At 38.2% G+C, this 26,182-nt stretch overlaps 1 protein-coding gene across 1 annotated transcript in view; it reads left to right on the top strand.

Moving 5' to 3' along the window:
* Positions 1–26,182, top strand: part of CSMD1 (CUB and Sushi multiple domains 1) — a 1,105,213-nt gene that overhangs the window by 201,972 nt on the left and 877,059 nt on the right. The window contains exon 2 of the mRNA XM_013130058.2: positions 22,250–22,466. Within this exon, the coding sequence (XP_012985512.2) occupies positions 22,250–22,466 (217 nt within the window). The remainder of the gene's footprint in view (positions 1–22,249; positions 22,467–26,182) is intronic.

Here is a 26,182-nt window from a genome sequence, read left to right as displayed (position 1 = left end):
TGAGAATTAATTCATATTGGGCTGAATATGCATTACAGACATAAAAACCTTAAATACTAGAAATGATAGATAGCTGTGTACCACACTCTTCTCCCACAGAAGTACAGGCACTTTGTCTTATAATAGCAGTGGAGGTGTTCTGAGCATTTTGCATATTCATAGCTGCTGGTTTGTTTCCAGCTTGCTTCAGCTGAAATTCTGCTAGTGGGACAAAGGCCTACTTTTTAGTCCTGGATCTCAGATCTTCTGCATTCTCTGTTGGAACATTAGCTAAAACTCAGAAATTATTCAGGGAGTCAAATCCAGATCTCTCAACTGGGTGATGAAAGAGCAGACCTGCAGAGAAGGACTTGAGGTTACTGATAGATGAAACACTGGACATGAGCTACCAATGTGCACTTAATCCAGAAAAAAATTCTACCCTGGGCTACATAAAAAGAAGTGTGATCAAAAAAATCAGGGGAGTTGATTCTCCCACTCTACTCTTATGAGACCCCACCCAGAGTACTGTGTACATCAGTGGGTCCTCTAATGTAAGAAGAACATGGAACTTTTGGATTGAGCCCAGAAGAGGGCTACAAAGATAATCAGAGGGCTGGAGCTCCTTTCCTATGGAAACAGGCTGAGAAAGTTGGGCTTTTTCAGCCTGAAGAAGAGAAGACTCCAGAGAGACCTTAGAGCAGTTTTCAGTGCCTAAAAGGGGCCTACAGGGAAGCTGGAGAGTGACTTTTTATAAGAGCAAGTAGTGACAGGACAAGGGGAAATGACTTTGAAAGAGGGTAGATATTAATTAGATATTGGGAAGAGATTCTTCACTTTGAGGGTGGTGAAACACTGGAATGGCTTGCCCAAAGAAGTTGTGGTTGCCCTATCCCTGGAAGTGTTCAAGGCCAGGTTGAATCAGTTGCTCCAACTTCGAGCGACATGGTCTAGTGAAAGGTGTCTCTACTCGTGGCCGGGGGGTTGGAACCAGATGATCTTTAAGGTTCCTTCCAACCCAAACCATTCTGTGATTCTATATTTTCATACAGATACCAGAGATATACAGTGACTCCACTTCCCAAACACATTTTAACACTGAAAAGATACTATTTTCCTCTAGTTTTGTTTTGGGTTTTTTTTTTTTCTAAAGTGGAACTAGATAAGGAAATATATATTGTATTTGCGTATTCAAGTGAAATAGTAGATTTTAATATTATTCTAAGAATCGGGAGAAAAAAAAACCTTAAAACATGTCTTTCCACTCTTGTAAGAAATGGTGCTATTCCACAAAGTCATGAGTAACATCAACAAGTGCAATAAAAATGCTATTTCTGCAGATATCCTTGAAGAATAATAGCACAGAAAGTCAAAAATATATGTATGTATGGAATTTCATTGGAAATACTTGTATCAGCAACTGGTTTTAATGCAAAAAAAAAAAAAAACAGTACCAACAGTACCAAAAAAAAGAGTCTATCTTAATAGAAAAATTCACCAAGTAGGTTAGTAAGAATGTTGCATCATTATCCCAGAGAGGAAATCAGGACATCCTCATTTGAAACATTAAAAAATGCTCAAGCTGAAAAAATAAATAAATCAAAATATTACATTTATTGAAGTTTTCTTTATTTTCAATCTGAAATCTATATAGTTTGGTTAGAAATGACACACAGATTATCAGTTCTTACATATAAACTAAGCCTGCAGGAATATATTGCCATCACCTGCTTGCTTATTTTAGAAACACTGATTCAGCCAGATTTCTTAATTGAACAGATGCTATGGAAACTCTTACTCTTGGGAAATGAAACATCTGCTGAAGGTGCCCATCTACGCTTGCTTGTTGTTCTGCACAAGTATTTTTGTCTTTCTAAGAGGTAATCTCCTGTCTCCACTTTGGGCATACATGGGTTTCACAGTTCTGACTACACATCTTCTGTTCAGCTTAAGGCAAATCTGTGTCTTATGAATCAAAACCAGTTTTGTTCAAGGACTTTTCAGTCACTACCCTTTTTGAAAGGTAGATATGTTTGAGAAGGTTATATGTCACAACAGCAGTCTCATGTAATTTTTGCTTCAAGAATATCTTCCCACCATGCAAGCTCAATATTTCAAGGCTCCAGGCACCTTCTCCCATTGTGCAGTTGGCTATTCTCCAATTATTTCAAAACCTGCGATGTCTTAATTGACTAATTGAAGAGCTGTCTTGTAATAGCAAACTTCATTCCTTTGTGAGAAAAAAATATACATTCTGCCTCTAGTATTCATATAGTATTTTGTCTTTGTAGGGAAAGACTTTCGGAAAAAATACTGTAGTGTTTTATTAAACTTTTTTGTGTCTTTCTGCAAATTAAAGCTAGTCCAGCTAGTGCAGTAAGGGATCTATATTATTATAGAATCATAGATTAGTTAGGGTTGGAAAGGACCTTAAGATCATCAAGCTCCAACCCCCCTGCCATGGGCAGAAATACCTCACACTAAACCATGTCACCCAAGGCTCTGTGCAACCTGGCCTTGAACACCAGCAGGGATGGAGCATTAACAACTGCCCTGGGCAACCCATTCCAGTACCTCAACACCCTTATAGTAAAGAACGTCTTCCTTATATCCAGTCTAAACCTCTGCTGTTTAAGTTTTAACCCATTACCCCTTGTCCTATCTTATGTGAAAGCCAAAATCCAAAACGAAGTTTGCAATCACTCAACAATTCATAATGTAACAAAATGGCATATTTGGTGGAATCGAGACAAATTAGTCATTACATGATAATAGATGCTGTTTATTGAACAGGGTGCATGAAAATTAAGTACAAGACTGTTATATTCTTAGAAACTACTGTTTCTTAGAAAACAGAAAGGGTTTATTCACAATAAATTACTGCTTAGTATAGTCTTGTGGTGGCAATCTACTTCATGTACATGTAGTCCTTTCACTTGCTTCCTGTTGGGACAAACAGTAATAAAAATATTTTCATGTAAATATCAGCTCTGTCAAAGCTCACATAGTATGAAGGCTTCATGGAAATTTGAAAATCCTCTTTATTAAAAATGTGCAGTTAAAGACACTCAGTAATAATACTATAACTGCTAACATTAATTAACTACTATGACTGCTGATCAGCTTGGCTTTTACTAATACCATTTTTTTTTTAATTACTGATAAAAAGGCAAAGACAGATTGAACAAAGTAAGGGAAGACAATGTATGTTAGCTCTGTGCGTATCTTCCGTGAAGGCAATAATAAAAATCATAGAATAGTTAGGGTTGGAAAGGACCTTAAGATCATCTAGTTCCGGCCCCCACCCCGATATGGGCAGGGACACCTCACACTAAACCATGTCACCCAAGGCTCTGTACAGCCTGATCTTGAACACCGCCAGGGGTGGAACATTCACAACTTCCCTGGCCAACCCATCCCTCAACCATTGTTACAGTAAAGAACTTCCTCATATCCAATCTAAACTTCCCCTGCTTAAGTTTTAACATGTTATCCCTTGTCCTGTCACTACAGTCCCTAATGAAGAGTCCCTCCCCAGCATCCCTGTAGGCCCCCTTCAGATACTGGAAGGCTGCTATGAGGTCTCCATGCAGCCTTCTCTTCTCCAGGTTGAACAGCCCCAACTTTCTCAGCCTGTCTTCATATGGGAGGTGCTCCAGTCCTCTGATCATCCTCGTGGCCCTCCTCTGGACTTGTTCTAACAGTTCCATGTCCTTTTTATGTTGAGGACACCAGAACTGCACACAGTACTCCAAGTGAGGTCTGAGGAGAGCAGAGCAGAGGGGCAGGATCACCTCCTTCGACTTGCTGGTCACACTTCTTTTGATGCAGCCCAGGAACCTTGGATAGCTAAGGAGCTGCTGAGAAAAATTCACAGGAAAAAAGAGACTTATAAAAGGTGGAAGCAGGGACAGGTGGCCTGGGATGAATACAGGGATGTTGTCCGGGAAGTTAGGGACCAGGTTAGGAAAGCTAAGGCCAAATTGGAGCTAAACGTGGCAACGGATGTTAAAGATAACAGGAAGGGATTCTATAGGCACATTGCAAATAAAAGACAGACTAGGGACAATGTGGGCCCTCTCTGGAAGCTATCCGGAGAACTGGCTACACAGGATTCACAGAAGGCTGAGGTTCTTAATAATTTCTTTGACTCAGTCTTCACTGGCAAATGCTCTGACCACACCACTCGAGTCTTGGAAGACAGACACAGGGACTGTGAAAACCTAGACCTTGGGCCCACTGTAGGACATGATCTGGTTCGAGACCATCTTAAGAACCTGGACGTACACAAGTCCATGGGCCCTGATGAAATTCATCCACGGCTCCTGAAGGAGCTGGCGAATGAAGTTGCAAAGCCACTGGCCATCATATTTGAGAATACATGGCAGACAAGTGAAGTTCCTGACGACCGGAAAAAGGGAAATATAGTCCCCATTTTCAAGAAGGGGAAAATGCATGATCCAGGGAATTACAGACCAGTCAGTCTCACCTCTGTGCCTGGCAAAGTCTTGGAGCAGGTTCTCCTGGAAGGTATGCTAAGGCACATGAAAAACAGCAAGGTGCTTGGTGACAGCCAGCATGGCTTCACTACGGGGAAATCCTGCCTGACCAATGTGGTGGCCTTCTATGACAGGGCTACAAAAATGATGGACAGAGGTGGAGCAGTTGATGTCATCTATCTGGACTTGTGCAAAGCATTCGACACTGTCCCACATGACATCCATGCCTCTAAATTGTAGAGACATCAATTTGATAGGTGGACCATTCAGTGGATAAAGAACTGGCTGGCTGGCTGCACTCAAAGAGTTGTGGTCAACTGTTCAGTGTCCAGATGGAGACCAGTAATGAGTGATGTCCCTCAGGGATTGGTGTTTGTACCAGTCTTGTCCAAAGATGTCCGACATCTTTGTCGGTCACATGGACAGTGGGATTGAGTGTGCCCTCAGCAACTTTGCCAATGACACCTAGCTGTGTGGTTCTGTTGATATGCTGGAGGGAAGAAATGCCATCCAGAGGGACCTTGACATGCTTGTGAGGTGGGCAGATGCCAACCTCATGAAGTTTAACCATGCCATGGGCAAGGTCCTACACATGGGCTGGAGGACACCCATGTGTTTTGCCCAACTACAGGTTGGGCAAAAAGGAAATTCATGGCAGCCCTGTGGAGAAGGACTTGGGGGTGTTAGTCAATGAGAAAATAAACATGAGCCAGCAGTGTGCACTCACAGCCCAGAAAGCCAAATGTATTCTGGGCTGCATCAAAAGGAGCGTAACCAGCAGGTCAAAGGAGGTGATCCTGCCCCTCTACTGTGCTCTCCTGAGACCTCACTTGGAGTACTGTGTGCAGTTCTGGTGTCCTCAACATAAAAAGGACATGGAACTGTTAGAACAAGTCCAGAGGAGGGCCACGAGGATGATCAGGGGACTGGAGCACCTCCCATATGAAGACAGGCTGAGAAAGTTGGGGCTGTTCAACCTGGAGAAGAGAAGGCTGCATGGTGACCTCATAGCAGCCTTCCAGTATCTGAAGGGGGCCTACAGGGATGCTGGGGAGGGACTCTTTATTAGGGACTGTAGTGACAGGACAAGGGATAACGTGTTAAAACTTAAACAGCAGAGATTTAGGCTTGATATAAGGAAGAAATTCTTTACTGTTAGGGTGGTGAGGCACTGGAATGGGTTGCCCAGGGATGCTGCGAATGCTCCATCCCTGGCAGTGTTCAAGGCCAGGTTGGACAGAGCCTTGGGTGACATGGTTTAGTGTGAGGTGTCCCTGCCCATGGTGGGGTGGTGGTTTGGAACTAGATGATCTTAAGGTCCTTTCCAACCCTAAGTATCCTATGATTCTATGATTCTATGACACGGTTGGCTTTCTGGGCTGCGACCACACACTGGAGCCACCTCATATTCATTTTCTCATCTACCTACACCCACAAGTCCTCCTCTGCAGGGCTGCTCTGAATATCTTCTCTGCCTAAGCTGTAGCTGTGTCTGGGATTGCTCCGACCCAGGTGTAGGACCTTACACTTGGCTTTGCTGAAGTTGATGAGGTTGGCATTGGCCCACCTCACAAGCATGTCAAGGTCCCTCTGGATGGCCTTCCTTCCCTCCAGTGTATCAATCTAACCACACAGCTTGGTGTCATCGGCAAATCTGCTGAGGGCGTACTCAATCCCACCGTCCATTTCACCAACAATGATGTTGAACAAGACCGGTCCCAACACCGATACCTGAGGGACACCACTGGTCTCCAGCTGGACATTGAGCCACTGACCACAACTCTTTGCGTGCTGCCATCTGGTCAGTTCTTTATCCACAGAGTGGTCCACCTATCAAATTGATGTCTCTCCAATTTAGAGACAAGGATATCATGAGAGACAGTGTCCAGATGTTAAGGATGATTGATGTTCTCCTTAATAATGAGCAGATTTTTTCGTGTCTTTCAATGGAGAACAAACGTTTTAAGGCATAAACCTATTCCTTTGATGCAATTCAAATCTGACTTGTATAATCTTAGATGCTTTAAGAGTGCCAAGGGGTATTCCATCTTCAGTAAGATATCCAGGACAGTATTATGAAGAGCATAGTGGGTCTGACAGAAGTACATCAAGTCTGGTATCTTATCTATGTCACTGGCTAATAGGAGATGCCTAGAAAACCTGTAAGGATAGTATAAGCATACTTTCCAAGATATACCTTCTTTCTTCTACATATGCATGCCTGGGAGACATGCTCTGACAGACTTTTTTTTTTTAATTTCTTTTGATACAGTCTAATTACTTTATTGTTGAGATGAGTTCCATTGTTTAGTGTGCACTAGGTGAAAATAGGTCTCCTTTTGTTTTGAACTTATCAGCAGAAGTCGAGTTTTGAGAGATGAAAGAAGAGGAAAGAAGTAAGAGAACTATTTTCTTCCCCTTATGAAGCTGTGGACCTCTCCCACTTTCCCTTTCAGCAGTCTCCTTTGCAGGCTAGAAAATCTGAGTCTGTTTAGTCTCCCTGAATGCAAGCTATTTCATACCTTACAACATCCTTGTACTTCTTATCTACGCCTTTTCTGATAAGATTGTGAGTTTGAACTTGCATGCAGAACTCAGACAGTGAGCATACACAGGGCTTAGTGATACTTTCTGTTTCTTTGCCTCTAAAAATTCTAAACATTCTGTTCACCCTTTTTATTCTTGCAGTTTTATGAGCACCTTACTTCAACATTACAGCTACTCTGTGATCATTCTTGTGAGTCCTATTAGGTAGTTTAGAGCCCATTGCCATGTGTGCAAAAATGGGCATTGCTTGGATACACCGTTGCTGTGCCTGTATCGGCATGGAATTTCTCAGTATCACAGTGCCTTTCTGCAGCTCTTCAGATAGCCTTTCTGTAAATCAGAGCAAGTGAAATGGCAGCTGAAATTTGGTATCTATTGCATCCATCATAGAATTCAACAAACAATCACAGAAAAGATTTAACAAATAAAGTAAACAGACCTATTCCTTGCTCTTTCTTTAATTACTTATCTCTGTACAGTGTTTTACTTATTAGCATAGAAATTTCAAAGTAATTAATAGGATATTATAAGGATGATCAGATTCAAGAGTAAATAATAAAATGTCTTTACCCCATAAGTATATGAAACCCAGAGGAAAGAAGGAGGGAAGAAAGGTTGATGGTAGAATCAGTGTATGTGTTGGAAATTCAACTAGTCTGATCTAATGCAGTTAGCAAAGACATGCCAGCTCATATCAACTGAAAAGCCACAAAGTGTGGCACAAAGACATTTGGCTTAAAGAGGACAATGCTGAGATAAATCAAAGATATTTAATAATAAACCTGATTTGTTGATGACATTTTCTTTTAGAAATGGCACCAAGAGGACCTTTGGAAAGTGTGTGCGGAGGTGTCTCATGTTCTTAAAGCACTATGATTGTAACATGATTATACTTTTATATGTGACCTTTGATGTTTTCTTTCCTGGCTCTCATTCTAATAGACTATAAAATCAGCACTTTATAAATGTGAACATGGAAAAATACCTGCTATATCAAATTGCAATAATCACAAACAATATTTTATTATATTTTGAATAATTTTATTTATTAAAATTTTATAAGTGTGGTCATTCATCACCAGATTGTGACTAAAAACTATGCAATACAGTGGACCTTCCATTTATTTCAAAGTATCCTAATACTTCAGATTTTTTCTGTAGTATTCTAAGAACATTGTATGCAAGGGTGACTCTAGCTGACAACCATACCATGAATTATAGAGCTTCAAGTATAGGTTGCAATGACACAAAAAGATATTATAGTTATCCTGTTATAGTTGAAGCATGAGAAATCATTTGGCTGTCTGTCCAGCAAGGCACTGTGGAAAATTTAATTTTGTAGTTTCTGCCACAAGAGCCATATATTCAGTGTTTTTAATTAACAGGTGATTCCATTCCCCCCTGAATAAGGAAAGCTGTAGATAGCAGGGTAAACTGGGAGTCGGGTGTGCTAAGGGCACTATAGAGGCACACTTTCAAAATTCCTAGAGTAAGTCAAGGCATGCAGCTGCAGTCTAATAACTAGTACAATGTGTATTGAATGAATAGTTTCTAGTTGTTTGTATAAAAGCTGTAATGTTGGCAAGGTTTTTTACTTTCAGGGGCAAGAATAATTTTAAACTAGTTAAAGCTTGTTTTGTCATAACTGCTCATTAACTAGTCACTGCAACTAAAACAAACACATTGTTTTCAAATCACTGCTTTCTCTTTTTGTATTTTGTAACAGAAGTGTGTCTGCCAGATGAGATGTAAACCAGCATGACATAATGCAATCTGATATAATATGAGTGAAAGCTAACATTTCAGAGTCTTATCCTCCTCTTACTGATGGCCATGCACAATCTCCCAAAGGCATGTCCACTTCTGTTGAGCCATGCCAATCGTTTCCCTCTCAGATGTTCTCTCTTTCTAGAAACTAGTCAGATATATAATGAATCTGAGCTTATATGTACAAAGTTGATCTTTTCTCACTAAAGTCCATAGAATCGTTGTCATTGACTTCAATAGGAGTATGATCACTCTCTTGCACACTTCAATAGCCAGACACATCTTGTTACTGTTCGTAAAGGCTAGGGTCTGAGGATCAACCTCTTCCACTATTTATTACCCCCATATATTTTCTATTTTAATTAAAGTTAGATCCATAGATTATCACAAATATGAATGCTTTTATTTTAGGCCTAGAGAAAGAATAGGCAATAGTGTCTTTGTAGATTGCCCAGAAAATTACTGGCATTAGAGGAGAATGCCTTCTAAAAGAACTTAAGGAGGATGAACCATAATGCTATCTCCCATGAGTGGTAAATAAAAGATTTTCTAGAGAAACCCATCTCTATGTCATTTCGTGGAAGCAGTAACTGTGAACACCAGAATAGGTCGCAGGTCCAAGGGCAATTCTGCACCAGAGACCTGGCACTGATATGGCAGATCAGCCTGCATTTCACCCACCCTAGCACAGCTAGCTTTAGCAGTGCCAACATGAATAACATCTATGATGTGCTGTGCTTCTTTTGGCTCTCTTGTTTCCTGTCAGTCACATAGGCTCCAGAGGATGAGTCAGTGATGCACGAGGTGTCTTTTTTATTTTGTACAGTAATTCATGTGAAATGAGCTTAACAGGGTATTGCATGCAATATTCCAACAAAGGATAGATCTCTTCTACCTATTTCAAATGTGCCTTAATCAAGGATTAAAATTCCTTTGAGCAATCCAGTTCAGAACTAGTTCCTCAGATAGTGCTTGTGTGCTGTGATGTACAGGCAAAATGTGAGGGCAGAGGCTTAAAGTGAGATGAAAAGGCCTTAAATTCTTATGGCAGAGTTTTAAGTTCAATTTGTGGAATTTCATGTGCTTCACCCAGCATAAATAGTTGAATATTTGGGAATTTTTCCTGTTTGGTATTTCAAAACAGTACCCACCATAATTTTGTCAAAACAATTATGTAATATAGGCAAACCAGTGAGAAGTGCAGTATCTCATGAAATGTTCCACTGTTAGGAGAAATCACTTAAGTATGTAATATCATAAATATCCTCTTGCATGTTTTAAAGTTCCAATTTGTATTACCATCTATATTTCTTAACTCATTTGAATTTAATTCATTGTGTAAAGTTTTATTTCTGTAACCTGTCTGAATCATGTGTATGAGCTGAATAATTAGTAAATAGATATACTATAAACACTATTATTTAGATAGCATTATTCTAATGCGGTGTACCTTAAAGCAAACGTTACTTGCATTTTTGTCACCATTCATAATATTATTTGCTACTATTTACAAATCTAAATAATTTCTTGAGACACACACAGTGGAAAACATAAAACTGAAAAACTGTGCGCAGTATGGGAGAAATAAAACTAGATCTTCTGAAGATACAGAAAAAAAATTCATTCTTTAGTCATTTACTCCAGTATGAACTGGGGGCACCAAATCAGACTGGTAACATTTTGGCACCCATTTGAACTGGTGAATATAAGGCCAAAGGATTTGGAATCACACCTGTAGTTACTCATGCAATTGTGTTTGTTATTGATGCTGCAACACTGTAGTTAGCTACTCCATTCTAAATATTGCTGTCCATAAATGTCAACTGCTGACATCATGACTCAGGCACAGAGCTGCATCATCCTCCATTCCATTATATTGCTCCATTAAGATCAGTAATTACTCTAATAGTGTACAAACACATCTGTAACATACAAAACATAGGGTACTAAATTTCCTGTGGTTAAGACTATTAGAACACATCATTTCAGTTCCAGTCATGGAAGTTTTGTACAGCTGTACTTTGAATTTATCATCTCCAGGGAATGTGTGTCTGTTGCATCATTCCCACTCTGGAAATGTTAATGAATCTCATAGATTGTGTATGGTTTTATACTTACTAACTTCGAAAGTGCAGTGAAGTTTGTATTTTGCACATGCACATATTGTCATGCTACCTATATTTTGATTATAATTAACTAATTAACATTTTTGCTATTGCTGTAACATTATTTGAGATGTTATATTGTTAATTTTTCATAGGAGAAATCTTCTTTCTTATGTGTGCATTGTATAGGAAAGTAGTGCCCAGATTCTGATTTATATAAAAAACAAACCTAAATAAGAAGCACAACTATGTGTATGGAAATAATATACCTAAAATACCAATTTTTTAACATGAAAGCTGAAATTCTTTCTGAAAATGTGTTTGTATTAACAAATGTGATCGATTGCTTTAATGTTAAAAACCAATGCCATGTCATCTGCTCTTTCTAAATTCTATTCTAAAAAGAACTTTTCCATCTTTGAAAATTAAGCTTCTCTAATGAGGAATTTTTTGCCACTTATTCTCTTTCCTCAAGTTACGACTTACTTAGCAATCTAATTTGGAAGACAGTATTTGTCCTCAGTTGATGTCAGTTGACTCTGCTCTCTGTTTTATATGCAAAGAGAGAATAAATTAAAGTAGGAGAGATGAACAAATTCTAAACCTTTTTTGGACTGATTCTTTAGTCACATACATGAAAAATGCTAAAAAGCCTGCTGGATAACAGAAGTGATGCACAAAGTAGTAACTGTCAGGGAAGAAAAGGTAGTTAACAGAGATGATGCTCATGGAGTAGTTACAATGAGACAAATGGATTTTTCCCAGCTTTCAGAGCTGGGCTTTTTGATAGTATGTTCTTTTAGTAATAGTATAAAAGCAAACTGTTTGAACTGTGTTACACTTCTCAGTCTCATGATGTAGGCATCCAGTGACAAAGATGGTAATAAAAAAAACTGCTGTTAAATCCTGATATGTGAGCAGGGCTTTCAATGAAATGGACTGGGAGAGTGGCATCAATAAAAAATGAAAGTCAAAGTGACAATACTGAAGTGATCAGCTTGGTGTAGACAGTTATTCTGTATGTTGCCAGAGTCTGGCAGAAGGGAAATAAAGTTCTCAGGGTAGCTTGCCTACAGCTGAGTTGCTCCTCTTCCAGTTAAGTGCAGAAGAGAATTTGGATTACTGTCTCAGTATTTCACAAACAATGAAATCAGCACTTCCCTTTTATTTACCTGAGCTATATATCATGCACTTATTCCACCAGCTGTTGCTAAGCAACTGTAAAGTAATAGTGATGTTTACATAGAGCCTCAATTTATTTTACTTTATTTTAGAAAAGTAAACAAATAAAATCCACCCTGTCCTCAGTGATCTCCATCTACAGAATGGGTTTGCATCTATGAAGAATAGTCTTGTTCTAAAGGGCACTATATTTGTCTTTAGCGCAGCATTTTACAATATAGGATCTTAACCTTTGTAAAAACTTTTTTTCAATACCAGCTGCTATGTATTTCAAATCTGGTATCAACTTGCATTGTTTCCCTTTTTTTAATATATTTTCTTTCCTTCATTTTGATGAATCTTAAAAACAATTGGAGTAAATGCAAAGGAAAAATAAAGAGAATTTAGAGAACTTTGCTTTACTGGGCTAAAGTCATTATTTTTGAAGGAAAAGGGGTTCAATAACTTCATATACTCTAGATGCTTTTAACTAAGAAACTATTGCTCTGTCAGAAGGAAGGATTTTCAAGCTGTAGCCTTGAGAGAATGATGATGGCATTATATTTTTGTTGTCTCTGCCAGCCAGTGGCACTGAATTGATGGTGTTGTAGACTGGATTTTTTAAATAGCATTAAAAGCCCTTTAAGAAAATATTTTCTTGCAAAGAAACATATTTTCCTTCATTTTATTTCTCCGTTAACTTGTATGAATACTGATTATTGGTCTTTTTAGGCATTTCAGTACTGAAAGGGGAACATGAAATATCTTCTGTTCAATTTGTAATGGCATTGTAATCCAGCTGATGTATAATATGCATTTCAGCATTGAGAACTTCATTAAAATAAAGAAAAAACTTCCACATACCAGCAATTAAGATGTTTTGCTCTGGTACACATCAAAGCTACCATTATAGCAGGATTTGTTTAACTTCTTGCTGAATAGTAATAGTTATCTTTAACCTTCAGGACAATATAATTTCAGTTTGGTGCTGGATAAAGGCTTAAATATACATAGGAAACTGTGCATAAAGCTATTGCCTGAGTCTTAGAGTACTAATCCAAGACTTTTAAAACACTAGCTTTTCTGTTTCATCAACACAGTCAATGAATATATATCCTGCAGCTAGAAGTAAGGTCTGAATTTAAAATGTTTCCTAGACTGATGAAGTTGCCGTCACTTTGCAAAAGTCTGCACCAGAATTTAAGTTTATTATATGCATTCTAGCATTTACCAACCATTCATCTCATGTGAAATGGACCTAGTAAAGGTCCTAGACTGGTCACTAACAAAAATTGCAGGTTTTGAATAGATCTGTTTTCCTTTCTGAAAGGAAATCTATCTAAATTTTGCAATTTAGCTGCCTTTTTTCCCCCTCTACTTTTAGCTTTATCTGCCAAGCTACAGAATATTTAAAGATTCAGAAGCAATTGATGTTGTTAGAAAGGGTTGGATCTGACATCAGATAAAGGTGAGATTTCCCCATTTCTTTGTCCCAGATACAGGCACTGGCAAGGCTGAAAATGTGTGCCCAGCAGGTGCACACACAAATAGCACATGTATACACCTCATACATGTGTATACAGCTATGTGGATAAACGCAGTCAGACACACTCAGCACCCACATGAACTCAAACAGCACCAGCCGCTTCATCCTGTTTCCACTCTCTTGGTTGAGCAGGATGGAGAACCACCCACCCACACAGCAGCCCACAGCTCCCCTGGTCCACAGTAGCCACCTTCCCACCATCTTATCCTTGGAGAAACCCTCCTGATTTCCTTTAATTATCACCTGCTTGCCAGGTGATCAGGACAGACCACAGCCAGCACTTGCACGCTCACTGACACATGCACACTGACTCCCAGTGCTGCCCTGCAGCCAGGCAGGTTCTGGCCCTGGTCCCAGCTGTGGCTGGCACTTGGTGTCCCTCCCTGATCACTGGCACCCAGGCATATGAGCCCCCTGGCCCATGGTCTAGCCAGTGAGTAAATTTACACTGTTCTGATTTCACATTGGGCTGGGACTGTCTTGAATATGTTTGAATATCTGTAGTACTAAAGCTCTCAGGCTCCAGCTCTCTGTTGTTGAAAGGCGGTGGCAGACACAGAAAGCAGACAGTAGCATGGTGCAGACAGCCATTTCACAAGGCCTTAAAGCTGTCATTGTGGCCAGGTGTGCTTCAGATTTGCTGGAAAAGGAAGGCTTGCAGTTGTGAATAATCTTCAGTGATACCTAAATTAAAAGGAACTTGGTACTTTCTTATTAGATTAATTCCTTGGAAAGTGCCTTATAATGGTGTTGTGAGGTTTACTTAGGAATTGATTTTTAAATGACACTTGAAGTAACCTAATGCTTCTTAAAACAGTCCTCAGAAAATAGTGCCTTTTCCTCTCTGTCCATTTGACATTTATGCTCTTGATTGCAGTTAAGTCAGGAAATAACAATTTTATTGGGTAGTAACATTGTCAGAAGATGGTTATGGGATATACTGATGAGGAAGAGGCAATAAAGACCTTGTGCTCAGCCGTGGCAGGGGCCAGCATGGCCTGCAGGCCTTGAAGAAGGCAGGAAGTGCTGGAAGCTTACAGTGGGCATCAGTGAAGGAGAAAATATCAAGGTGGCCTACGAAAACGCAAAAGAAAAGGGATGGTTGCACCAAGGTATGCAACCACCTGCTTTTGTCTTACAGATATGTACTGCTCCACAGTCTCAATTGATGGTGACAACAATTCAAAATTGTGGCTACATGATATAATTCAATTGGAAGTCATTATTTTGTTCTATGTATGCATAACACATATTTGAACTATCAGAAACATGTGGATTTTACCTTTCTTGTTAAAAGTCATATTTGTAAATCTTTCTGTCATGAACTTTGCTGCTCAGTTATATAAGTTGTGGCTGTTACTGCAGTACCAAAGTTCCTGCAAGTGTGCATGTACATGAGTTAGAGGAGTCACATAATGTAATATAATTGCCATATAATTGCAAACATGAGGTGCTCTGGGGATGTGAGTGGTGTACATTTCAATTTTGTGTTCAGGACAGCACTGACTCTTATGATTAAGGCCTCACAAATAAGGCTAAAAGAGATGATGGGCTCAGGGATTTATCCTGTTATATATGTAAAGAAAGTGATTAATGCTGTTTTATGCAGACTGGTAGAAGAAGCCAAGCTCAAGGTAAAGTAGGTGAAGGCATGTGTATCAGCAAGATCCCAGTAAGATTCAGGGGCTGCTAGGCCCTTTCTGAAGGCTTTCCTGGAAATAAAACATTAGTGTCCAAGAGCATTGCAGACCAACATAGCAAAGCTAAAAATTATTCTTGTTTTTAAGACAGCAAGTAGCATGCAAAGGAGCCTTGTTGTGAAAATAGATATTCAAAATATAAAAGGAAGATTAAAAATGACAGAAAAATAAATATATGTATTAGAATTTCCATGTCTGAACTGTTCTCTGTGGAAAACTCCTCAGTGCATCTGTTTAAAGAAAAAATGGTATAACACCTTATGGAAAAAACCCAGACAAAATAAACAGCAATGTCACAAACAGCATGTGTTATACAGTGTTTAAGACAATGAAGGAAAAAATTGCTAAACTGTTAATGTAAACTCCAGCTTCAATTTACCTGAGATGCCCATATTTAAAAGAGAATGAGGATGAGTTAAGGAACTAAAGACTGGAACACCTGAAATGGAAACCAAGAATAGAATAACAGAATGATTAGGGTTGGAAGGGACCTTAAGATCATCTAGTTCCAACCCCCCTAACATGGGCAGGGACACCTAAAACAGGTTACACAAGGCCCTGTTCAACCTGGCCTTGAACACTGCCAGGAATTAGGCATTCACAACTTCCTTGGGCAGACTGTTCAGTGCCTCAGCACTCTCACAGTAAAGAATTTCTTCCTAATATCCAATCTAAATTTCCCCTGTTTAAGTTAGAACCTACTGCCCCTTATCCTGTCTCTACAGTCCCTTATGAAGAGTCCCTTTGCAACATCCAAACTTTTGTTAGGAATCGATATTAAATGAAATAGTCAATTGACACATAGTCAAATGTAATACATTCAAGAAGAATCAAGACTTTGACTGTACGCTTTTGAAACCTATTGGAGTTCTCTGAACAAGTCAGCCTGAATGGGAATAAAGGTGATCAGAATTCCAACAGAGATTAAAAAAGTGGATGACTTCCTAGTAGAGACTGTAAAGGAAAGAAATCAGGAGCATGAGAAAGTCTGTACATTGTTAAAAGGCTAGCTAAAAGTTGTGCCTTAGGGGAAGGAGAAAATTACCAGTTTTCATAATGGATGGAGTCACCATATCTTCCCAGAGAGATCCGTGCTGGCATCTGTGTTATTCAGAACACTCATAAATTATCTGAAGAGGGGGAAAGCAGTCAAGTGAACATGATGATAGGAAGTTAAGGGTTAATGAAGATGAGGACCATGTGAAGAATTACAAAAAAGGCCTTATGCAACCAAGTAAGGGGGTGTGTAGTTGATGAAATTCAGAGTAGATGAATGTGATGCACATAAACTGTAGGATAACTACAGTGGAAAAAAAAACCCTCCTAAATTTTCATGTAAGATGAACAGCTCTAGCCTCACTGTAATTCTGGAGAAAAGGAATCTTGGTTATAGTTTATAGCTCTATAGCAATGTCAAACTAATGCTTGCCTTAGCAAAAGAACAGATCAAATTTGTAGGAGAACAGAAAAGGGATTAAAAATATTACTAAGTGATATGTATACATTTTCAATATTACAGGAAGTTCTGTCTCATGAAGGGTATAACAAAGCTGCAAAAGGTTCAGGGAAAATGTCTTTAGTAGAAAGAATAGCTATATAAAATAGAAATTTTGTACCTGGAAAAAAAAATCTGGGATAGGATAAAGGTCAATAAGATGGTAAGGGGCATGGAAAGCATCAATACGAATCATCTGTATGTTCACTTTTCATACAAAAGCTTAGTAGGCATAAAATGAACCTGACAGATGGTAGCTGTGGGAGAAACAGAAGGGTTTTTTTCACATTTTGGGTTTCCCTCTACAGTGTATTAAAGATCCTAGAAGTTAGTATAGACTCAGAACATGACTAGAAGAGTTCATGGAAAAGTAATCTTTCAAGCGTGATTAAACAGAAAGATGAGGCTACTGGAATGTGTCCCTTTTAAGAAATCCCTAAGATGCAGATCTTGAAGGGGAAGGGAGTTTTCTGGCAAAGTGCTTCCTATCTCCTTTGGATTTGATGTTGGAGAAAAGATACTGAGCTGAATGAACCTTTGATCTTGATGAGTGCAGGTATTCTTATTTGCTTATTAAATTCACTAACAAAACTGTACCTCGTATTAGAATCTAAAGAATGAGGGAGATATGACCTTCCTAGACATCTCTTCTCAGCCTCACTACTAATTGCTGCATTCCTCTGTAGCTGTGAGATGGAATATGCTACTCACAGTCACAAGAAGAATAAATGAGACTTAATTTTCTTTATGATGATTGTTCAAAATATCTTTAACATCATTCACTTTACTACAGCTAGTTTTGACACATTTTATAGTTTTCTTGTTCAAAACCCACATCTTGCAAAAAAAGTGTTCTATGTAACTATGTATATATACAAATATATATCTACATATATTACTCTTCCACAAATACCTCATAAATTACAAGAAGAGAAATGGTTGTCTTTTTTTTTTTCAAAGCATTTGAAACTTGAAAAAAAAAGATAAAATGAATGAATCTGTACTTTGTTAGTTCTAATTATTAGATACTGGTAAACAGGGGGGTAGGAGGTGATAAACATAGTCATGATGAATATAAAGGCCCAGGAAAAAAAAATCAATCTTTAGAATATTTTTGAAGAACCACAGAATGGTTTGGGTTGGAAGGAATCTTAAAGATCATCTAGTTCCAACCCCTCTGCCATGGGCAAGGACACCTTGCACTAGAGCAGGCTGCTCAAAGATCCATCCAATCTGGCCTTGAACACTTCCAGGGATGGGGTGTCTTCAACTTCTCTGGGCAACCTGTGCTAGTGTCTCACCACCCTCACAGAAAAAGAATTCTTCCTAATGTCTAACCTACATCTAAACCTACCCACTTTATAAGTTTGTACTTTGTGTGGTTTATTTTATTTTTGTGTGGTTTATCTTATGACAAAACAGTACTTAAATTTTATTGATGCCTAGTGATTCTACCACCCTTATGACCTCAGTGTTTAAGGCAAAATTGCAGTCTTTTAAGTTTTCTTGGTGAGCTCTCACTTAGGTGTCACAACTGAGCAATGCTGAACCTCAACAGCTATGAATAGGGCTGGTATGGATATGGAAAGAACCTTTCTAAGATAAAATAAGACTGAAATCAGTGTAAACAATTTTCAACTACAAGCCAGGAGCATCAGTTTTCTTAAATTACACTTTTTATATCATAAAATTAAAATAGCTGTTCTGAAATATCTTACAGACAGCATATGACAGCTAATGCTAGAAGTGTAGTTTATATTCACATAAACAATGTGGTGTCATATTAATAAATTTTTGGCAGTCTTATACACCTTTAAAATAATTCAGTGTACTGGTATTGCATTCAGTGACTGCAGGACTTGTGAAAAATGGCAACTTTTTTTTTGTATTTGACACAAGGACCCAAAAAAAATGGGAATTGCATGAGTAGATTTTATAGGGTGTTTTCACTCATATTCAGCCTATATTCTCTTCTGTGTTTACATTCAGCAAGCACAACTACTTAAACTCTGCTGATACTTATATTCTTTTAATATTTTCTTGACAGTGTGTTCCATTTCTCTACTTTGTTGGCACTTTATGCTACTAAGGCACCCATAAAAAACAAAATATTATTAATTAATCTCATCAGTGTCCTCTCAATGGTCTGTGATGTCACTGTAGTCAGAAAATGTTTTTTTTTTTTTGTGGGATACTGCATTGCCAACTCCTAATTTGCTGCCAGCTGTCACCCATAAGTCTCTGTCTGCTCTTCAAATTATCTTCTTGTTGAATCTCTCCTAAGTGATTTGATGGTGAATTTACTCCTCAGCAGAGGTGTAACATTTGACAGTTCTGAAGGTTTTAGACTTGTATATATTGACAAAATAGGTATTATACAGATAACAGCTGATTCTTTTTTTCCAAATACTTCTCTGTTAACATGCTTGATGTGTTAACTGGACAGGGACAGACTTAGAAAAGTGTCAGTTTTCTGGGTCTGCACAGCTCTGAAAGTGTCTTTGAGTATCGCTTAGTTCAGAAGCAAGATCTTTGCAATTGTCAGTGGATAGCAATGAGATTGCTAAGAGTTAACTGTCTATTAAATTTCTGGGATTGTTATTGGTGTCTTTACTGAACACTGAGTAAATAAGTATGTATTTATATATATGCATATAAAATTAAGAGCAAACCTAAACGGAATTTCACAGTAATGGTTTTCTTTTATGGTTCTCCTTTGCATCATATTTCTTGGGTACAAAGTGAATAGGTAGCATGTTTATGAATAGTTTCAGAACCAGGGGGATATATATACAGGAGAGCAAAAGCAAACTGGAGAAAGAAAAGGCTGTGTGGTAACAAATGCTTGAATTTAACAGAGTAAAATGCTGTCTGCCTTGCTTGTCATTAGTTTGGTTGTTTTCAAAGAGAATAATGCACAATAACTTGAATCTACAGTAAGGAGTACAAAGCACCTTTTTTTGAGTAAAACTCGGAGCAATCATTGACAGTTCCAAAAACTACAAGTAGGTAACAAGTGCCTCTATAAGAAGCTGTTGAGTTATGGTTGTTTTGGGGGTGGGAGGGCTCACTTTCTACCCCAGCAATATTCAACTTTATGGTAAACCAGATGTAGGATTCCCTAAGAGACTGGGGAGGTAATTTGTTTGTCTCCCTGGAAGTCAGAAACGTAGTGAACATACGGCATTTACATATGCAACTACATATGTTACATTATGTTCTTTATACACCAGAATTACAAATTTCTGCTCCTAAAAGGTGTTTCTGTCTTTGATAGATTTTAAGTGAATTGCTAGCTTAGACTTGATAGCTCTCCTCTTTCAAACCAGCCCTTTCACACTAGAGCAGTAGGAAAGCTGCTGTGCAGCATGGCTTTCAGGACATACGTGATTTACAGAAACCAATTTCTGGATGCTGAAGACATAAAGTGGCTCATTAGAATATTAGGGTGGTGGGCTGTCACTATAATTTTACTTTTCTGTTTTCAGAACATTATTTCTGTAGTAATTGAATTATTTTAAATTGCTTGTGACACTTGTATGACATTTCTCTTGTGGTTGTAGGAAGAGGAATACAATGCAAAGCATCTGCAAGAGTGCTGACAAGTTACAGGGAACAATACATAACTGAAACTTTCATGCTAAGTCCATGGTGTAATAAGTTCTTTCTTCAGGAATGTTTAATATTACCAGTGTTTCATTAATGTAAATCAATTGGTAGATATACTAGAGAAGACTTTTATTTTAAAGGCTTCTTGAATCCCCATAGCCTTTTTATCCCTTCATTAGAGTTTTCATTATATTTGAGATTGAGCAGAAAATGACTACCTATTAGTTCTTTAGTTTTAGCAGCAAATCCCTTTTTTTTAATACATTTTATGAATATTTAGAAACTTCCCACAATCATTTGACAGCACTGATCTCAAAAAGGTTCAGTCTCAGAGACCCACTTCTGGGAAGTTAAAAAAACCAAAACAGCCTCATTTAGGTATAACAATAAAATGCTGGGATTATATGTGTTCTGAAGTGTTTAAAATGCATGTAATAATCCAAGCATTACAGTGCACAGAATGTCCTTAAACTGCCCTCTGTTCAAATATTTCATTAATGCTTCTCTCCAGCTATGAGCAAGTACAGCTGGTGTGTGTGGGATTAACAAAATCAAGTAGGAAATTAACAAGAGTGTGCACTGTAAGTCAAGGTTTGTTGCTGAGGACATCCTGTTAATGAGCTACCGTACCACCACAAGGGCTGTAGGATGTGCAAACCAGGCACAAATGTCTGTTAATTAAACCCTTCGTGTAATTTTTAAGAAAAAAAAAATAAAAATTACATTTTCCTGATCCCAATAAAGATGGCATTAAAAATGTTATAAAACCAGAGTAATGTTGTGTTTTTGAAGTATAAAAATCTTAATGTTGGTTGCAACAGAATGTGTAATAAACGTGTCTACGTTTTGCTCTCTGTGTTGAAAATATGTTTCAAAACAGCAGAAACTCTAATACGTTAGTATTTATATGAAAACTTTAAAAATGCCATTCACCAAAAAGTTCTGAGCACTCTCCAGCATTAAAATCACCAGTTTGTTAGATTTATGGCATTAAGGCTAATGCTTAAATTTCACATTTGGATGAATAAATCATACACTGTTAATACTACATAACCTCAAATAATGATTCATTGCATAAAAAGATAGTACATGTTTCAGAAAATCCAGTGATAGGGATTTCGAGCCCAGAGGGAAGAATTGTATAAACGTAATTTTATACGGTGTTTGTAATCTAGAGCACATTATCCTGCCCCTCTACTCTGCTCTTTTGAGACCTCACTTGGAGTACTGTGTGCAGTTCTGGTGTCCTCAACATAAAAAGGACATGGAACTGTTAGAACAAGTCCAGAGGAGGGCCACGAGGATGATCAGGGGACTGGAGCACCACCCATATGAAGACAGGCTGAGAAAGTTGGGGCTGTTGAGCCTGGAGAAGAGAAGGCTGTGTGGAGACCTCATAGCAGCCTTATAGTATCTGAAGAGGGGCTATAGGGATGCTGGGGAGAGACTGTTCATTAGGGACAGTAGTGATACCACAAGGGGTAAGGGGTTAAAACTTAAGCAGGTGAAGTTTAGATTGGATATAAGGAAGAAGTTCTGTACTGTAAGGATGGTGAGGCACAGAACTGGGTTGCCCAAGGAAGTTTTGAATGCTCTATCCCTGGCTGTGTTAAAGATCAGGCTGTACAGAGCCTTGGGTGACATGGTTTAGTGTGAGGTGTCCCTGCCCATGGTGGGATTGGGATTGGAACTAGATGATCTTAAGGTCCTTTCCAACCCTAACTATTCTATGATTCTAAGATTATGGAATTAAATTTACATATTATTAGGCATATAAGAATAGATACTGGGAGAGGGGAAAAACACCAATATACCTGACGTTTTTCTTTCTTCTTTTTCAGGTCAGAACTGTGGAGGCTTAGTACAGGGACCAAATGGTACTATAGAAAGCCCTGGATTTCCTCATGGCTATCCAAATTATGCCAACTGCACGTGGATCATTATCACAGGAGAACGTAACAGGATACAACTGTCATTTCATACTTTTGCCCTTGAGGAAGATTTTGATATTTTGTCGATTTATGATGGACAGCCACAGCAAGGGAATTTAAAAGTGAGGTAAGGTGACTTTTTTTTTTTTTCTTAATTTCTTTCTGTCTTTCTCTCTTTACCTCTCTTTTTCTTGCCCAGTTCAAGGTCAGTTTTGGTAAAGACCCAGACCACAGGAGTATCCCACATTGCAGTAGCTTCTTTTTATTTATCTGTCCCCTTGTGGAATCTAGACTTGGCCCAGGGATCCTTTCCTGAAGAACCTGAAACCCATTTTTGAAAGAACTCTTACTGAGTTCACATTTTACTTTTCTACTATGCCTACAGTATTTGAATCAGAAGTTGGGTGTGCTGCTTGGGCTAGCAAGCAGGGGTCTGTCACTGAATGTGGTGCAGAAGAATTGGTGTGTGATGTGGCAATTTGTGACAGACTAAATCCTTCAAGTGACTATTGCCTACCTTGCAGATGAGTTGAGCTGTGAATTCTTTGACTTTGCCAAAATCAAAATTATTTTCCACCTCTAAGTAAATACAATTATTAAACAATTAGAGACCTTTAAAGGTCAGAAACTGGGGTGTCTTAGGTGTCTAAACACCACTGAAGTTACAAAGAGATTTTCTGGAAGCTTTTTGATCTTGAAGCTTTTCACAACTTCAAATTTTGGTGCATTAATTTCACTGGTGTCTTGTTTTGGGTTCCTTGGTCATTTTCTGTATCTAGACTGCAGAGCTGGAAGGCAAACATTACTTTCAGTGCTGCTCTGTCATCTTCTGTTTAGGCATGACTTTTATGGAGTACTGTAAAACACTGTTGTCAGTTCTGTTGTCTGATTACTCTTTTACATGCCACTGATTTATATTATACAGCTAAAACAAATGTAGGAACTTCACCGATATGTTCAGCTTTTTAGTGGGTATCGTCATGCATTTTTGACAAGAACAGTGTTCTGATTGACTGTTGACAGTTCAAAAATTTATGAAAACTGTAGAAAGTAGTACACAGCTACTGATGCTTGAGGTGCAGCATATGTGCTTCATTTAATGTTCTTAATTGGCCTTTTATACTTGTATCACCTCCGTACAAGGGTTAATATTCCTTTTTCAGTCAAAAGGTTTATTATCAATAGCCTGCTTGTTTTGCACTAATCTGTTAATAGAAGATTGTTTCAAGGAAGAGCACCAACTGGTGTTCTGTGGGTATGAGCATAGCGGACAGAAATTATGAAGTATGATCGAGATCCCACTGAAGTAATTGTAATCACCACTGATTTCACTAAACAAGGATTTAATTTCCAACTTCCATCAGTGAAGCAAATATTTTATTTATCACTGCTTATATTTGAAAGTTAGTTATCTTCATAAATGTTATAAGGAAAAGAAACAGAAACATTTGTTGGCATTCCATTATGCAGAGGTTAAAAAAGCAGAATTTGAATGCCAGGTTTCTATTGACATCTCATACCCTGTGACATACCCTTTGTTGCACAAAGCACATTCACAGGTGTACCCCCTCTACAACTGCACTTTTCAAGACAATAAACTGAGCAGATATTGGAAAATTATAGTCTTGGTTTTTTAGCTGACAGCATGCAGATGCAAGAGAGCATCTTGGAACTTCTGCTTCAGGGTATGCTTTTTTTTTTTTTAGAGATAAAAATACTCTACTAGATTCTGGATAATTATATTTCTTTAGCCGTCATGCAAATCTGGAGGATTTCTTTAAAAATAGCTGTGTAACTATACAGCTCTCACAAACTATGATAGTTAAGTAATATTCATCCCATATTTTGTATAGCATTTTTCAACTGCTAAAGAAAAATTGGATAAAAATGAATAATAGGTTCTACTAGTTTACTGTGCTGCCTGAAGGTCCTTTTTGTATGTTAAATGGGCACCAAGATACTTTCAGTGCATACTGATTATAAAACCCAAGAAAATAGAAACATATATAAAATACACTGAAATGATATGATAAAGGAATAGATTGTTTTATGCTGTTTGTGTGGAGGAAAAAAAGACAAACAGGTAGTGTTAAGATGTATATGAACACTGCGGTTAGTGCATTAATAAAGGATATACTGATTTAAGAGATAGGTTACACATGGTAGTAATCCGGTTATTGTAAACTTTGTTATGGGGAGGTTGAGAAGTAAGATAATAGCAGAAATAACAATGTAAACAAAAGATAGGGCTCCAAAAAGTGCTGTTTTACATCTTCCTCTTTTTTTTAGATAAAACCCAATTAGCATTTTGTCGTTTAGCATAATTACTGCAATGTGGTCCAAAATTGTCCCTGAAAAGGTTGTGGCAGCTGCTTTATTTTTATTAAAGTTCATAGAACACAAAATAGGTTTTGAAATATATATAGCCTATATATATGTATGTTTCAACTTGGAAAACATAATTCAGGAGTACAGCACAGGCTGGGGGTAATAGCTCTGTGGAAAGAGACCTAGGGGTCCTGGTGGATAGCAAGCTCAATATGAATGAGCAGTGTGCTTCTGTGACAGAGACATAAGGATGCTGGGTTACATCAAGGGCATCACCAGTGGAAATAAGTCATTATTTCACTCTACAAGGCACTTGTCAGGCTGCACCTGGAAACCTGTATAAAGTTTTAGTTTCTGCTGTGCAAAAAAGATATGGACAGGAAGGAGAGGGTCAAGAGAAGGGCCACAAAGGTGATCAAAGGACTGGGAAGACTGCCATATGAGGAAAGGCTGAGAGAATGGGGTTTGTTCAGCCTTGAGGAAAGAAGGCTCAGGGGAGACCTTATCACCATGTTTCGGTATTTAAAGGGTGACTACTCCTTTTACAAGGAGTCACATGAAAAAGACAAGGGATAGTGACCACAGGTTACTCCTGGGGAGATTCTTATTGGGCTCAAAAGGAAAAATTTTCTCAATGAGAACAATCAGCCAGTGGAATAGTCTCCTCAGGGAAGTAGTAGATTTCCCAGCACTGGACACTTACAAGATTCAACTGGACAGGATGCTGAGACATCTTGTCTAGAGCATGCTTTTGTCTATAAGGTTTGGGCAAGATGATCCCTGAGGTCCCCTTTCAACCTTGTGTTCTATGATTCTCTGATTCTGTATTATATGTAAAAAAGGAAAAGTGTAATTTTAAGTCTTATGAAACCTGTTATGATAATGCTTTGTATTCTTAATTGTATAAACAAACATGAAGTTTGATAATTAATTTCACTGTATATTATAATCAAAACAGGTGTCTCTTTCTATGTTATTGAAAAAAAAAAATCCCGATTGTAAAGCTTAACTATTGCATTATCAGTTGATGGGAAAAGATTTGAAAATTCAACCAAATTCTAGTTAAGGTGCAAAAAGATGTAAAATGTACTTTTTATTTGCATTTTAAATTGTAAAGGAACTGTCAGTTGCTATACACAGTTAACCATTGGCATGCAAAATTCATATGGACAAAACTCTTGGGGAGAAGAGGCACAAGCGTGGTGCACTGAGACAACAAAGCTATTACTCATCTATCAACAGGACATGGGGGGTAGGGACACACACCAGCCCTGAAGAGGCTCTGTGCATAGGCAGATGTGAACTGACAATATTGACCTATTGACTTGCCTACTGCCAATAGACACGTTACCTGCCACAAGCAAGTGAATTCAAAATAGCTGTTGCAGAAGTTTATAGATTGCAAAAGTCATTCAGGGCTGATTGTACTCTGCCTTCCACAGCTGAAATTAATTAATTAATCTTAGCATAAGTCTTGTTACATATGTTTTTCCTATATGTGGAATTCCTGAATAG

This window comes from Melopsittacus undulatus, chromosome 3 (genome assembly GCF_012275295.1).
Source record: "Melopsittacus undulatus isolate bMelUnd1 chromosome 3, bMelUnd1.mat.Z, whole genome shotgun sequence".
NCBI classification, from domain to species: domain Eukaryota; kingdom Metazoa; phylum Chordata; class Aves; order Psittaciformes; family Psittaculidae; genus Melopsittacus; species Melopsittacus undulatus.
The sequence above is the reverse complement of the archived record's forward strand: the minus strand, read 5'-3'. Positions and strand labels throughout refer to the sequence as shown.